Here is a 16,723-nt window from a genome sequence, read left to right as displayed (position 1 = left end):
GGCAGAACAGCTTTAATCTTCATATAGATAATTTGAAACAGTCACCCCTATATGAGGTAATATTGGGTCAATTTGAGTCAATCTGACTCATTTTGCAATAGGCACTGTATCATTCTAATGGCTACCACTTTTTCTGGTATATAGCCTATTAGTAGGCAACTGAGTAGATGGTACTATTACCATAGACACACACAGCAGTGTTAGGTCTTACATGATAAACTGATTTATTTATATAAAGATGTAAAGGCACATCATAAGCATGGCTTTTTTCCCCCAAGGATACCCAATTGTTTCCATAAATGGCTGATCTGGCCACATGCTTTTAGCTTTTAGCTACAGCACTTTACATTAGTAAACTAATTTAAGGCCTAAGATGAAGACAACAGCAGCTTAGTTTGAGTTTGGTGTGTTATTCATGTGCAGTCTGTCCACTGTGGTCAGTGCATCTTTAACCCAAAATAGTAATATACTGAACACCCTCTCTCATCCCATGGTGTCTTGAGAGATGGTGTTCAGTGTATTACCACATTTGAGAGATGACGAACCCAAGCATTGCTGGCCACTGTCAGCTGTCCAACTGTACAGCTGCTTCTTGGTGGGCAGTAGTTTTGCTGTGCGCCAGCTCAGGGTCAATACCAGGCTCCCCAATGACCCCGGACTCCTGGCCACCAGTATTTACTCCTTGATTAGTTTCGATTGGCTGGCTTTGCTCTGCCTCTGACACACACCACTCGGATACACACTGACACACACCACTCCGCCCAGCGGAGGGACAACCCGCTCAATGAGTCATACTGGAAATATCACAAAACAAAGATCTGTGGATCCCTGAGAAGCAGCAGCACAACGTCCGAGTAGGGAAGGCAATTTGACAATATTCTACTGTTATTGAGATATTAACATTGTCACAATACACATTTCTGAGCATATTGTGGGCATCACTGTTTCTAGCACATTGACCAGCAGCAACGGTATAAAGAGGTTATGCTCTACATCCCAGAAATCTAAGGTTTTGTCCTCTTATCAAGACAACACAAGTTCAAACCCCAGTGATACCCCAATGATACAACGTTCTCCCCTTATACCATCACCTGGTGCAGTGGTAGCTCAGTGGTTAAGGTACTTGACTTATAATTGGAAGGTTGTTGGTTCAAGCCCCACCAATGCCAAGTTGCTGCTGTTGGGGCCCTGAGCAAGGTCCTTAACCCTCAAGTTGTACTCAGTCATAATTGTAAGTTGCTTTGTATAAAAGCATCAGCTAAATGCCACAAATGTAAATCTTATTTGTTCTCTTCCGCCACCTTTCCTTTCCTAATAGTTCCTAGCTTTATTATTTTATTTCATTTTTATACAGCATTCATGTTGTTCATTGTGTACCTGTTCCAATTTGTTAAGAAACCTCAAAAGAATGTGATGTGTATCGACTACCATGAGAAGTTCTTGTGAAGTATTGTGAATATTTTTGGAATGTCAACCATTCCTACTTACATGGTAAAATGGACAGTACAAGGGGATCTTGGCAAAGCCACAACAGGCAGACTAAGGTTTCAACCAAAGCTTTTCTGGGCCAACTGACACAGGAGGCGGCAGAAAAAGAAAATCTCTAGACAAAAACATGCAAAGGCCACGATGACATACCACTGTCTTCTGAACATGAACTCTTCTGGGGGCAGTTAGACAGTAAAGCAGAGCTTGTATCCCACATTTGCTGGCTCGTTAGACTTTATGTAATCTCTTTGAAAAAGCTCTGCTGAAGCTCGCCTCAAAGCCCAACACAACCGAGGTAAACAACTGATACACTATGAGTCACCAATACAATATGAGTCTGGTATCATGTGGCATCAAGCAATCTCAGAATAAATACCAAGCATTTTTGAACTGCTCTGCATGTAATGCCATAAAGCAGTGGAATGGGCTTAGTGGAAAGCACAGACCCCTAACTCTTAGAGTGTGAGCTGGTCCATGCCCATGAATGGCCAGCATCCAGTGAGAGAGGAGGAGGCAAGCCATCCTTCCAAGTAAGCAGGGTTCCATGAATGTCATCTATAGCCATTGACAACTGCTGAGGAGTCATTGGGATTCAAACCTGGGGTCTCAGAGGCAGGACCCAGTTCTCTTAACCAGCTGAACTCTACAATTACATTTTACACAACATTTGTGTTTATGAAGCAAAATTTCAGTGAAGAATGTACCCAAATCTGAAATTTAATACAAAACTAGGTTAAATGTGAGACCACATCAATAAGTCAGGTAAATGTGTATAGTGAAAATGTCAAAAGGTATACATCCATGACCAAAAAAACCCTGGAAAAATTCAAAAATGTTAGAATATCCTATAAGATGCAACCACGAGCCAGAAATGTCATTTATGTTGCATTGATCACAAAGAGAGAAAGGCAGCAGCTAAAGAGCTGAAAACGTACCATTTGAGGGGAACGCAATGAGGTATTACACGCCTCCCTGGTTTGGAGGAAATTAAACACTGATGACAGCAGAGTGGCAAGGCCTTATCAGCTACACAAATATATGCAATTAGTGCAAAGTGAAATGCATAAATGACTCTCAGTAAATACAGAGTCCTATAGTAGCGCAAGCAAAGCTGCACAGACAAACTATATGAAGCGTTAAAATGAGGATACTGATGCTGATAGCCAAAAAAACACCTCAGCCTGAAAATCCAACAAACAGCATTCAATTTATGCCAGAGATATGCTATGTTCACATGCATATCTAATTATGCATGTGAGACAAGTTCATTGCCATTGATAATTTGGTCAAGGTATTTACATGCATTTGTAATAATGGGATTTCTTTATTAACACAAGTATACATGACTTGTTTGATAGACCGTTAAGCATGATGTGATTTGCAGGTGCAGAAGCATGTGCAGTAGATAAAATATCACAAGCACAGTCGCCACAGCAAACGGAGTCAAAAGATTTAAGAAAAATCTAGGTCTGTTGATCAGTTTATATTTACACCAATTTCTACCTGATCTCCACTGCAATAATCTGATTAAGATGTTTACAGGACAGATACAATAACTGGCATACTGCCTTAATGTAATTATAATCCAATTTTCAGCATGCATGTAAATGTACTAATAGACATATTGGTAAAAGAAAATGCACTCAATTTAATACACAAGTGAAACATGAACAGATTCTCTCCAACAGGTCTAATGACTCAGCATGATGGTTCAAATAAAAACTGAATTTAGATCATACGATTTCTTCATAGTTACCAAACTGATTTTAATAACTGTAGTTCCAGAGTTTGTAGACTTTAGCCATGTTATAACTAACCACAGTCCTTTAAGCTTAGGATCAATGCCTTTTCTTTCAGGAACCTCCATATTTAAAACTGCTGAGTAGAAATGATACATCATTGATTTTTCAATTTGAAAGGGCAGCTACACCCAATGCACTGCTCACAAGCCCAAACTGTGTTACTCCTCTTTTGTTTCCCTCTCAGGTGAGGAAGACAGATTGGTAAAGTGAAGGTCACAGGGTCAATAAAAGGACAGCTAGACAGGTGCTCCTCTGACAGGGACATTCTAACAAGCTCCAGCACTTCAGCAAAGCCACCGCCACTCTGCCAGCCGTTCTGAGCACCGCCTGAGAGGTGCCCATGCCTCCACCCTTTTTTCACAGGAAACCCAGTGGCAACATGTGCCAATTGGTCAAAAATGGACTAACGGGAGCGGGCTGCCAATTGGAGTGAGGCAGCTCTGGCAGTCAAAGGAGAAGATGGGTTTTTGCTGATCTGTGTGGCGAGTAAAACGAATGAGAGGCGCAGTTCACGCTGTGCTGAGGGATAACCTTCTGCTTCAATGAGCAGGCAGATCATTTCACATAAGCATTAGATTGTCGTTATACACCCAGGATCTTGCAGCAAAGTGGCAGCCACTACTTCAGATAAGCCTTCAATCTTCCAGCATGGGCTTCAAATTCAAAGTGTACTCTGTGAGAATGGTGGCAAAAAAAAATAAAAATGCAATAAGGTATGAAAGTTTGCAATCATTTGTCTCAAAAAATTCAATTTCATCCTTAAAGTGATCCCTTTTTTTTTTTTTTTTTTTTAAATACATGAGCTGATTGGATCAGGCTTTTTAAATGCACACTTTCAAGTGAATGTGTGGAAGTATATACAGATACACGCCTCTTGGGGTAACTGATTTCCCAAGAAACATGGGGACTAAAGAAACTGCAGAGAATAACTAATCAGAATAATCTAAAGGCCTAATTAAATGTTTTACAAGCCTAATTGCTGAGGATGGTTCATTTACAAGGACTGAATATTGGACTGTTGGGGAACAGAGATACCTGCAGATCACTTAATTAAAAGAAGATAAATTTAGCTAACAGCAGACATCTAGGAGTCAAATTTCATTAGACACAGAGCAGAGGGCTGTTGAAGCCATATTTGGTGATTCCATCACCAAATACAAAAGGTATTAGTAATGTAATACAAGAATCAATTTAAATGACACAGGGAAATGTGTACATCCTTTCTACAGAAGATGCACCTGAGGCAGGAGTATGAAACTCAAGCCTCGGTGGGAAAGTTTTAAATTGCCTGAATCAAAGCATCAGTTCATTATGAAAAAGAAGTGATGTGTCAGACAACCAAACCCCAGTGCCTTGGAGTTTGACCTCCCTATCTACAGGGTAATACGCTACCATGTTTACCATGAATCATTTTATCAGTTTAGCTTTCCATGATCATTAGGACACAAAGTGATGAGTAATTTGCACATGCACGGCATGCAGTGACTGAGTTTGCACTTGGTCACTCTCTTCCCAGGATCTGTTTAAGGACTGTGCATTGCAACATGTGCCAATTACTTTAGGCAAACAGGCTTCAAATGCTTTGAGATTAATTTGATATAATCATTATATTAAATGCTGCTTCTGTGCAGAATTTGTGAAATTGATTTCTAATATAACAGTCGTGACTTTTGTTTGACAAAATTGACTATCCATTAGTAAAAGTTCACTTTGTTAAAGTTTTTGGTGTGTGAAATCAAGCTGGTATGGGATAAATGAATGGATATGTTGTGGCCATACTGAATACAGTTCTGTGCAGCTGAGACATTTTTGGTTATAGTGCCCACAATGTTTGATATATTGATACTCCATGAATCTTAAAATGTGATATAAAGTCATTGTTCAGTCACATTTTATTTTAGGCCCTTTAAGATTTGGTGAAAGTAGTGTGACATACCACACTTAAATAATTGTTATTTAAATAATATATTTCACTGCTTTTTTGAAGGGGGAAAAAAAAACAACACTTTAGAAAACTTTCAAACACAACAGTTGGTTTCCCATAAGTAAAGATATGCTCTCACATGTTGCATTCACAAATTTCTAAACTTACACCTCATATTTCCAGCTTTATGTCCATATTTCTTTACGCAGTGCTCTAGGTCAAAGGGTTCCTCATTAGGAAGGGAGCTGAAATCGGTCTAAACCTTTTGACATGAAACATAGTGTCATGCTATAAGAAAGGACCCTTAAAGTGAATTTAAGAAAATATGCCAAAACTGAGTAAATGCCCTGAGACTTCAGTGGGTTAAACCATGCATTTTGATCTATGTAAAATACTGGTATTGTATTTATACTCAAACATTGCCCATGCAGCATTGTAGCAGAGCAGACAACATGCAAAGCTCAATTTTCAGATGTGTACATTTAACTTGCTAAATAATAGTTCCCATAATGTATTGTTCATATCTCTGCTTACACAGCAAAAAAGAAAACGGTATTCGCACAGTGGCTCTGAGTCCCAATATCAGCCTCGACAGGCCCCTTAGTGTGCAAGCTCTGCTTCTCGGTGAGCTAATTCTAGGCTGATCCATGACAATATACGACAATGTGTACATTCATGATCTTAGAATATGAATAAGCTTCTCTTCTGTTCACTTAAATAAATAAATAGAATAGAATAGAATAGAATAGAATAAAAACATTTTTTAAAAATTAGCTCATGAATGCATGAGGGAAGTTAAACCACTTAGCATTTGCTGATTACAATCAACTCCACTACATGTATTTTTTGGTTCAGTTTAATTTAATTTTGTCAGGCAGTTACTGCAGAGGATGGAATCTCAGAACTACTGCAGAGTAGTAACAATCTCATCTCTGCCTCTCCATGAGCTGTGTGCTTCTGGTTTTCATACATCACCCCTCCGAATTCCCTTTTTAATCTGGCCTCTAATTGGTTCCTGATGTGACACTGCCTTCAGCCTGCCAAACAACCGAGTTGCGTGTGATACTGAAACCTACATACCCTAACTGACCTGATTGTGCAACTGAACTAGCACCCACACTTTGCTTGTCTCGGAAAGGGGTGGGGGGTGTCTGTGGGGTCACGAGAGGGCTGTGGTAGAGTCGAATGCAACCCCGAGGCTACCTATTGCCACATCATCATCTCTCCCCTTTCTCTGCAGCCCAATAATTGGCCCTTAACAGGGCCACCGACTGTGAATCTAATCTGGGCATTCACCTCCTTATCGCTGGCCAGGATGGCAGATGCCTGTCACTGTCCGCAGCCGTTTCAAGATTATGGAGGGCCCAGGAAAGCAATGTGTGCTGTTGCTTGGGAGCAGATGTTCCAACATGAGTGCGCTGTTCTCCAAGCATGAAGGGAAGGACCCTTTTTGATTTTCCGACAGGCGTTTGAGATGCAGCTGTGTCAGATTTGGACAGATGATGCGATTATGGAGCAACAGCGATATGACTGAGACCCTCAATTTACCACAGTGACCTCGCCAGACAGAAGTTCTCAAGAGCCGGAATAGACGTAGGAGGAGAAGGGGATTTCCAGAATATATACCTCGCGAATATCTGTCCATATGAATGGGCAAATCAGATTCCCACTGTCGTTCTTGTCTTTCTCTCATCCTTTGAAACAGAGGCAGTGCTGTGCACTAAGCAGATGGTCCTCCAGAAGAAGAATAAGACCCTTTCACTCGCTAAGGGCCCGCCACCATGACTTCATGCTTCAAGCACGTGTGCAGTGGGACCCCAGAATGGGGAAGGGCCAGTGGGTCACGAAGAGCCAGTGCGGGGTCTCAGGCCGCAGACAAGACCCAAGGTCAACCAGAGGCAACCGTCCCGCTCATGCGTGCCAAGCAAGGGACCAGTAAGATGTAGCAACAAAGAGGTGACTGATAAAGCTGAAGATAGTTCACTGTGCATGAGAATACAGCCCTCAGAAATTCTCAGACAGATTAGTTCTGGGAAACAGCCATGGCCTGTACTGAAGCGTGTGCCCAGGAGAAGTCTGCCTGAGTTTGGTACAACACTGGAATGAATTAACAGACAGACACACACACTGCCAGCAACATGGTGCAGAGGCGGGATAACTGCTCTATGTCCTTGAACACTGCAGGAACATCATCTGAGACTGGACAAACAGTCATGCTTATTCTCTGAGATTTCTATAAAGTTTTGTATAGTAAAAACATCCATTTCTATGGAGCACTCTATAGGTGATACTTCAAAAAGAACTACATTATATTTACTTGTTATTGCTTCATCTGCAATGAAAACAATCTAGGATAAACATGTGCATAAAATCAGGCTCTAATGTACTGGCCTGGCTGCATGTCAGAATGCAACCTGCCCACAGTCACGTCAGAGCTCCACCGGTAGCCATTTCTCATAGAGGTGAGCGGCTGAGAAGCTTTTTCCATTCAGGTCCTCCTGACACATGGCTTCGCCTATGAAAGAGATGCAGCTCCTCGTGGGCTCTTCCGCTTTGGTAATTAGTGAGCGCCAAGAGATCGGTCTCGCAAACCACACCGACCGATTTGTGCTAATTAAAAATGAGCTCTGAACCATAGCCTTTTCATTCTTTCCTGTTTCAGTTTCCGTTCAAAAGGGCTACGTGAAAACGTCGCAGAGCGGGCAAAACAAGTCGCCCACGGTGAAGCGTGACTACCCAGGTCACGTCTATCTGAACTGCACTCATCACGGTGGGAAAACATGACTAAAAACATTAAATTTTTGCGAGCAGTGGAAGTTAAATACTGTTGTTGGATACCTCATGGCAGAAGCCTTTAAGGATGCTCGTTCTAAAGAGACCTCCCTCCCCCAATAATTTAATTGTGTTGTTCAAGGACACAACCGAAGTATTCAAAATGGCATTTGCAGCACACTACATGGCATCATGATCAACTGTAATGCCCTGTACAGTAGCCCTCCAGCACCAATATCTTGCCATCAATAACGCACAGCAGGAACCCTTTACTCAAAGGATAATGTATTAGTTTAGCTTTGCCATTAAAAATGGCATTAAATGATTGAAAATTAAATGCACTTATTGATTTACACCCAGGAAGCTTTCAAGACAACGGAATTTAAAAAGAGTTAACCAACTTGATTTTTACAAGTTAGCAAACCGAGGGGGGTTGGGTTGGGGCTGGTTGCAGGTGTATGTATGACTCACTCACACTCTCACCTTCCGTGCTGCATTAAGGTCGAAGAATGGCTTGTTCCTCACGCTGAATGGCTCCTTGGTCTTGTCGATCTGTCCCATTTTTATTTTCTCAGAACGAGGGAAGATTATTTCCTTCTCTATGCACAGGAGCCGTCTGCTGAAGTCGCACTGACCAACTGGCTGGCCCTGCCACACAAGTGCAAGCAGCATTAATTTAATTGCATTACACAAACTTTTTTGTTTGTTTTTTGTTTATGTGTGTGTGTGCAAAAATACAGAGATCTCGGCTGGTCAGAACCAAGCCTACATGACCAGGGCTCCTTTGTTTAGGCGTATGACATAGATATCATTACAGAAACATACTATTGTAATCTCATTATTCAAATAGGCATATTATAATGTTTAATTTACATCATAAAACTTAATTGACTGGTTGCCATCTATAACCATGGCAACAGGGCACTTAACTGTGATGGACGGGGGACAGCATATAAGCATGTGCTTTCGTATGTATTTCGGTATGCTTTAATGTGCGTCTCTCTACACAGATAAGCACTAAGTGTTGGTATATATAATATCATATTGATGTTTATATGTCTGGGTGCTTTTGTTTTGTGTTTTTGCACAAACCAATTTAAGATATAAGGTTAGCAGTTGCACAGTGGTGTTACACTAAGGGGATTCAAACCAGCAACCTCTTGGCCTGTTACCAGTGACACAAACCAGTTGTGTTCATTCTGTATGGAAGCGTTCAGAAGAGTACATGCAGCACACATCTGTGTTTGGACATGCAGGCAGCTGAGCAAGGAGGGGTGTGGCCACAAGCTATGTGGTAATGACCGTGTATTTAATCAGCCTCCATGCCCCAACCGCTCCCTCAGCAGCCGTTTCCATGACAACGGCTCCCCTCTAATGGGTGTCTGTTTTGTTTGTGTCACAGGCTGCCTGCTGGGACAGCGGCTGTGACCCCAACCCCCGCACCCGCGCCACAGACCCCTGGATAATGACCTACGACCCTTGACAAAGATGTATAATCTCTGCGCGTGGCAGGGAGGCATTTTGCCTACCTCGTGCACTCGTTAAGGAGCAGTTGGAAGTGGCTAGAGAGTGTTAAGCTGTTGTCCTGGTGCAGAAGTTTTTAAGAGTTGTATTTGCCTTGAGCGTGAAGCAGTGTTTTAAAGTTATGAACTGTCTATTTAGAATTAGTTCAAACATATACTAAAAGAATGGCTCGAAATATCAGGAAAGTATTCACATTTGTGCTATAACAAATAAATAATGTTAAGAAAGCAATCATCCTTCCAAATGCTTACTGACACACCTGCATTACGTGTTAATGAGAGATTAATAAATCCCTAATGGGTGTGATAAATAAATTAAATGAATGGCAGCAAGATGAGGCTGAACACATGTTCACACAGCTACCCACTGCCTACAAGCCTGCATTCTAAAAGCACTGTCAATTAAAGGTACAGGCCAGTCTGAGTGTGTGTGTGCGTGCACGCACATGTATCACTTCCGTATTAACATGGTAATGGATACTATCTTCAGTGCAGTCATGAACACCAGTATCACAGCCAGCTCCTTCATTAGTGAGTCGTGATTTGAAAATCTTAACACCTCCACTACTCATCTGGTATGTCAATTTATGAGAAGTAGACAGTAAGTGAGACTGAGAGCGAGATGGAATCATGCCAAAATCAACCAGCAGAATGTACTTTCCACTTGCAATTTCCTTGTTTTTCTATCCCCTCAAGTGCACCTGCATCAAAATCAGAGTTCCAGGGTCCTGGCTGGAAGCTTTCAAGTGCAAATTGGCACAGAACGGTCGATCCAAACACATGCTGAGGTCTTTATAATTCAGTTGAAATCTTTAGTGTCACGTTCTAGGTCAGAATATGAGTGGTGCAGGGAGAGAATGACAGAAGTAAGAAATGAATGAGAAAAAGGAAAAATCAATAGAGTGATGACAGACCAGCATGAAGACAGGAGAAGAGGGAGGATAAAACAAAGAAGGAAGCAGAAAAAAGAAAATATCTGAAAGATGGAAGACCACAGACCTGGATCAGCGAGTCAGGTGAAAAAAGGCAAGATGCTTAATGCTACTATGACTGCAATACTTGGCTAAGAATGGAAGTTTGTCATTGGCAATACACTCCAAAACAAAACTAAGAAAGCTGAGAAATGTGGAGTGGCAGTGTTTTCTTGCAGTTTTAAGTGAACTGGAGGTTAAAAACAAAAAAACAAACAAACAAAAAAAAAACCAGACACTAAAACTGATAGCTTAAAGTTCATGAATTGCTAAATTAATGGTGTTGTCGCCCTGGTCTGGCTCTGAGCTTATTAACAGAGAGCTGGGTACTGGATGCTTCAGGCAGTCAGCTGTATTTACAAACCCATAATGTCACCAGACCCAAATGCCACAAGAACTGGCATCTGAGGCCCCGAACCACAGGAGCCAAACTGAAGTGACTGGGAGCTGCACCTAATGCAGCCCAGACAACCGCACTGGCTCGGCAACGGAAACCCACTGAAAATTCATGAGTTTCAGATTCAAAAGTAACGATTGACTGACATTTAAAGACTCCATCCTGACACAGACACAGTAGGCAGGCTGTGCACATCATTTCAGGATCAATTCTCCCGTTGTGAGGGGGCAGCAGAGGCGAGGAAATGCTCCCTTTAGAATCATAGACTCCAAGAAGTTTATAGGTAGTTAAAAGGTCACCATTTTGCCACTGCCTCTTTGTGGCTTCCCAGGCCAATATAGGATGATGAAAAGCCCCTTCAGAAATGTGGATTTCCACTCCTGATAACACTGTATGGAGCGAAGCTTCAGCATTCCTTGTGCATGTGTAATGCTAGTGGGATTTCTGTCTTCCACAAAGCATTTCACCCACAGGAGCAACCAGAAAACACATCGATCTACTACCCATTTCTTTACTTTGCCAGAGGCCAGCAGCCCAGGAAGTCGGTCCCGTGAATTAAGCAAAACAAGATCAACGTGTGATCACAGCTCAAACAGCTCACTGTTAGCACCTCAGGAGCTTTGTTCAATTAAAAACCATGTACTGCTACATAGCACACTGGGATGGCAACAAGCACCAGGAGCAGAAGAGGAAGCTCTGTCTTTGAAGATTTTACACTTTGAATTAAACGATTGGGAGGGGGGAGGATTAGCCTTTTCTTACCCCCACCCAGATTAAGAAGGCTCTGAAGGCTTGCCTGTGATGAGCAGAAGACAGATTTCTATCTGTAAGATGGTTAGAGGCTCAAGAAATCATTAATGTGAGGCTCTCTACTTGCACTTTTGCATTTACTAAAATACACTGCTCTTCATACTAATCACTAGGCTCAGAAGGAAGTAAATGTAAAATGTCTTCTTTTGTTCAGATGACTTGGCTTTGCATACACCTATACACTCCACAGCAGTATAGTTTACACAGCCCAACACCAAGCTGCCTAGGCGTTACCATGGCAGCCAGCAGTGAACTTGTGTCAGAAAAACCTATGTAGTGCAATTTGGGCAAAGTGAGGCTCTTGTGCATGCAAAGAACAATTAAGATGACACTGCATGCGCCCTTGTAGGTCTAAACCATTTGTTAGCTGGCCTTATAAGATACAAACCACAGATAGTGCTTAACCAGCTCTAAATATTATGCTGGCTTTCCGTTTGTTTCATGATTTGCGGTTTCAAATGGGTGTCGTTATAGTGGTTTCTGAAAGCTTGCTAACCTACAGGTACACACTGCTCAATAGCTTCACTATGTAAACACATCCCTCATGTAGCTCACACCAAGGGAAATGCTCAAAACATACGTGTGAAAATGGTTAGGTAACTGATGTGTCAAAACAGAAAGGCAGACAGGGTGAGGGGTGGTCTCACAATTCTTTGTGATTCTGCATTAATATGCAAATTCCATTTTCCTATGCAAAGTAGCTGAATGTCCCACAACCTCCTAAATTTCTGATGGCTTGGGTTAATATTGGGTTTGTACAATATGCAGACGTATATGTGAGAAAACTGGGGACTCTCCAATGTCTGCACATACTTCACCAGAGCTTCTCCCTTATGATGTAAATTGGGCAGTCCTAATCTTGAGGGAAGTTTGTGTAAGATTTACCATCTGTGAACATCTCAGTGGTATCATGCAAATATTTTACACTATGTTCACTGGGCTTGGAAATCCTTTGGGCCTTTGACTCTGACCCAAAGCACACATGACAATTTTAAGAACCTAAAAGATATTTAAGAAACACAATAGTCATGTTTTATTTCAAATTGGAAAAAAGTACTGGAAAAAATGTACATGGAAGATAATGTTAATGTTAATGTTATTCTCTCTCTTACTTTTCTGAGTAAAATACGGTGCAAAACATTTTTGGCTATTTGCCCTAAAACAGTATTATATGAACAAATGGATGGCTACATCTCGCTATAGTAGGAATTAAAGAGAGAAAATAAATAGAAATTTAATGTCACAGACTATATTTCATGTTATACATCCACTGCATGGCATCCATTACAGTGAACGTAAGTGATCTGCACAGATCATGTCAAATTTCGAGTAATGGTAAGAAGCATTACCAATGTTGTTTGGACTATGCGAATGCATAATAATTGGTAATAGATCTGACACCATGCATGAAAGGAATACACTGAGAACCACTGAAAATGTATCAGTGTTAGAAAGAGAAAAAGCAATACAGACCATAAACCTTTAAAAAAATCCTCTTAAAAACAGTATTATGCTCTTAACAAGACAAGGCCAGGCAGGCACCAGTGATATACCTGCACAAGGAGATCAGGCAATCAGAATGCCAAACTAGCTCTGGTGTTGCACCCTTCAGTGAACAGCAGAACCTGCCTGGTTAATTCCAAACCATCTACCTGAATGCACCCCAGATAACAAAATGGCCACCAGAGAGATATCTGAACACTGCGCAGAGTGCTTCTAAAATGACGGAGGATGATTTGGGAAGTGTCTCCCTTTCCCCAGATCCAAATCATCCTCCATTATGAGTGTGAATGGATAAACTGGTCTCAGGTCAACAGAAAAAAAAGGCAAAGCTATCAATGGTGTGCTAAGCACATGATTGGCTTCCCCAGCAGTCGTGGGTTCCTTATTGATTCTGTGCATGCACTGACGATGATTGCTCACCCTGTCTCAGCGCTACATGTTCCAACACTCGCGTACTGGGGCTCAACAGTGCATTGGCCTCAACAAAGATGGGAAAGGCACTTGGCAGACTGTGACTGCTTCATTCATTGTTTCTGATTTAAAAGGAAAACAGACTATGGGAAAGATGACCAGTGTCTTGGTTGGACCTGGAGATTGATTCAGATCACTCTCATAGCAGGTGAAAGCTAGCTAGCAGATGATTTCAAGCATAAGTAAATGTCCATCACTAATGCAGTGTTTTAATCTGTACAAACTAGGTTAAAATGCACTATTACTATTTTAACACAGGAAACTTCTGAGCTTGACATAAATGAATAAAGACAGAACAATTAAACCATAAACAGAATCCAAGAGAAGAAATATTTAATCGGCTTTATTTACCAGTCAATTGGATTAGAATAGGAGGGTAAGTAAATGCTCTTCTACGAATGGGTTAATCAAATAGAAAATAGAGCATCTTAATAGCACTAAACAAAAAATCTTGTTGGCATGAATGCTTCAAATTATAGGGAAGATTATGGAAAGAAGTCCCCAATGCAGCTAATTCAGCCTCCAAGAGAAGATTCTATATATAAATTGGTATAAGGCCACAACATGTTCCTGCCAACCAAATGCACACAAATTAAGTTGTCATACAGACAAAGGAAGAGGTAGGGAAAGAGAAAATGTGTGACAGGATTTAAAAAAGAGTTTGAATAAACAATAAACAGGAAACAGCACTGGATACAGAAATTGCACCATATCACCACCTAATCTGAAGCAATATGATTTCAAGACAATTAAGCAACACACGGCACAGCTATGACGAAATGGCATTCTAATCTGCACAAGAAGAAAGATTTGCCTGAAAATTAGCACTTCAAAAGCTGGATTTCAGATGAGGACCATTCTGGCTCATTTGCTCAATGTCTGCTTGGCAATTGTTCCTTGTGAGCAATCTTTGAAACTGAAGAATGTACACAAACAGCACACATACAGAGCACCTCATAAAACATCACCCTCTGCAAATCCCTAGACTGGGATGTGAAGGCATTCGCAAGTCACAACAGATCAAACCATAATGGCTAAGTGCTGGTTTGAGACGGAGGATGTGTGGCACCTCTCAAGATTCTAAATGAAAGGTGGAATGCAGTAGCCTGGTGAAGATGAACACATTAAACACACCATTTAATGAGGTACGGATATTATGCTGCAGTCGCACCTTGTTGTGTCAAATAAGCAATGTACTGTAACTGCTGTCAAATTATGTATTTCTGAAGCCATCACCTTCCTCTCCTGAGTGAAGAGAAACAAGTGCTAACTGACATTTTGCTGCAGCACAGAAACAAACAAATGGAGACAAAACTGGCTGGTGGACTTAAAGCTTCATTTGTTTCAAAATGGGATCCTTGTAACCATGAAAAAAAATAGCAGTTTAACACCAATTATCCTTGAATAAAACTGACTCCATTGTCACAGAATCAGAGACCTGACTAGCCTTGCCACAACTTTTTTTTTTTTTTGGGGGGGGGGGGGGGGGGGGGGGTTAAACATGAGGAAAAAGTAAAACAAAGGGAAACTTCACTTACCAACTCTGACACAGTACAGCACTACAGCAACATTACTTTTTTCCAATTTCAAATAAACTCCGTAAATGCTTATGAGTATAAGCATACAAATCAGACAGAAAAAAATTCTAATTTTCCTCATGACTAATCCACCACAATTTCATGCTGCTCTTCCTTTAAGAGCATCTCATGTATGGATGAAGCCCAGGAAGGCAGGTCTGCAGCTGAATGAAGCAACGCTCCTTTATCTTAAACCATTTGTCGGCTCTGGCTCCTGGGCAGCTGCCTTTCTGAGTTCCAGCCTGGTGCAAAGGTGACAAGAGTTCAAAATAATGGACCTGTGATCGATGTGTGGTCAGCAGAGCCACAGATATGGACCCCATGCTGAGATACTAACCTTTGCAACTCAATTCAACCAACACAGGCACACATCTCCACTTTTTGTGTGTGTGTGTGTGTGTGTGTGTGTGTGTGTGTGTGTGTGTGTGTGTGTGTGTGTGTGTAGTGAGGGGCAGAGAGAGGGATGAAGGATGAGTATGCATAGAGGAGTAAAGGCTGTGCCTGCAGGTGCAACACAGACAAAAAATACTAAACTATGCAAGCTGCCTTTGCAGAAATGCTGTGTCATTAGAACAAGTGGTAATTTAATGTACATCATAACTCTTTGGGGGGGACTATCTTTGCTTCTGTCCATTTGCAGCTCAATTTAGAATATTTCTCTTTGTACTTTTGTGTGTAAAGTAATGTGTGACACATAACTGTCCGAACTGGGGGCGATAGCAGAAAAGCGAAGATAATTAGTGTTTGAGAACAAATATTTCACGCTGGGTGCTCTCGTCGGTGATTACAGCAGCCGCTAAATGAACTCTAAACTCCATAATGATCCATTTTGTGCGAGAGCTGTCAAATGCCACATAATGCAATCTGGTCATGGACATGGTTCTTTCAGAGTGAGAAAACGCATCTCTTCAGAGTCACCATTTCCAGTCCATCAGCACATGTTCTGTGCATTTGTTTTTAAGATACAAAATCAATTGTTAGCATTGCATAGGTCGCTGAAGTAAAGGTGTGAATTGAGGTCACACACTGAAGTCTATTTGGGGCAATGTATCAAGCCAAAGCAAAGGTGCCACTAATAAGCATTATGCTAATTATTTGGCAATGCTAGCATTTTAGTCCAATGTGACATTTTACTAAGCACCAAACCTGTGCTCTTGCCCATCTCCTGTCACTATCAATGACTCCAACGTTGCCATGGAGAAAATTTTTTAAGCAAGCTTTGACTGACAGATCATCTGAACGTGGTGTTCTTTCACTGGGTCCGCTTCCAGACTTCAGTGGGCATTTATACTAGAGAACATTCTTCCAATCAACACACAAGGCCACTTTTAATAACTTATTTGTGAACAGTATTCACCATTTCTTCCAGCAGATTAAAAAGGCAAATGTCAACTAATTTGTGTATCTTTGAATGCAAGCTAACCTTGGAGCGATACTCAATTAAAAAAATGAATACAGGTGATGTAAATGCCCTGGTACTGGCAA

At 41.3% G+C, this 16,723-nt stretch overlaps 1 protein-coding gene across 2 annotated transcripts in view; it reads right to left on the bottom strand.

Annotated features, from left to right (window-relative positions):
• Nucleotides 1-16,723, bottom strand: part of rngtt (RNA guanylyltransferase and 5'-phosphatase) — a 76,303-nt gene that overhangs the window by 36,532 nt on the left and 23,048 nt on the right. For both annotated transcript variants that reach the window (XM_027029928.2, XM_027029927.2), the window contains exon 11: nucleotides 8,470-8,634. In XM_027029928.2, the coding sequence (XP_026885729.1) occupies nucleotides 8,470-8,634 (165 nt within the window). The remainder of the gene's footprint in view (nucleotides 1-8,469; nucleotides 8,635-16,723) is intronic.

The sequence above is a fragment of the Electrophorus electricus genome, chromosome 8, assembly GCF_013358815.1.
Source record: "Electrophorus electricus isolate fEleEle1 chromosome 8, fEleEle1.pri, whole genome shotgun sequence".
NCBI lineage: Eukaryota > Metazoa > Chordata > Actinopteri > Gymnotiformes > Gymnotidae > Electrophorus > Electrophorus electricus.
Note: the sequence above shows the minus strand (reverse complement) of the source record. Positions and strands in the feature narration are given on the sequence as shown.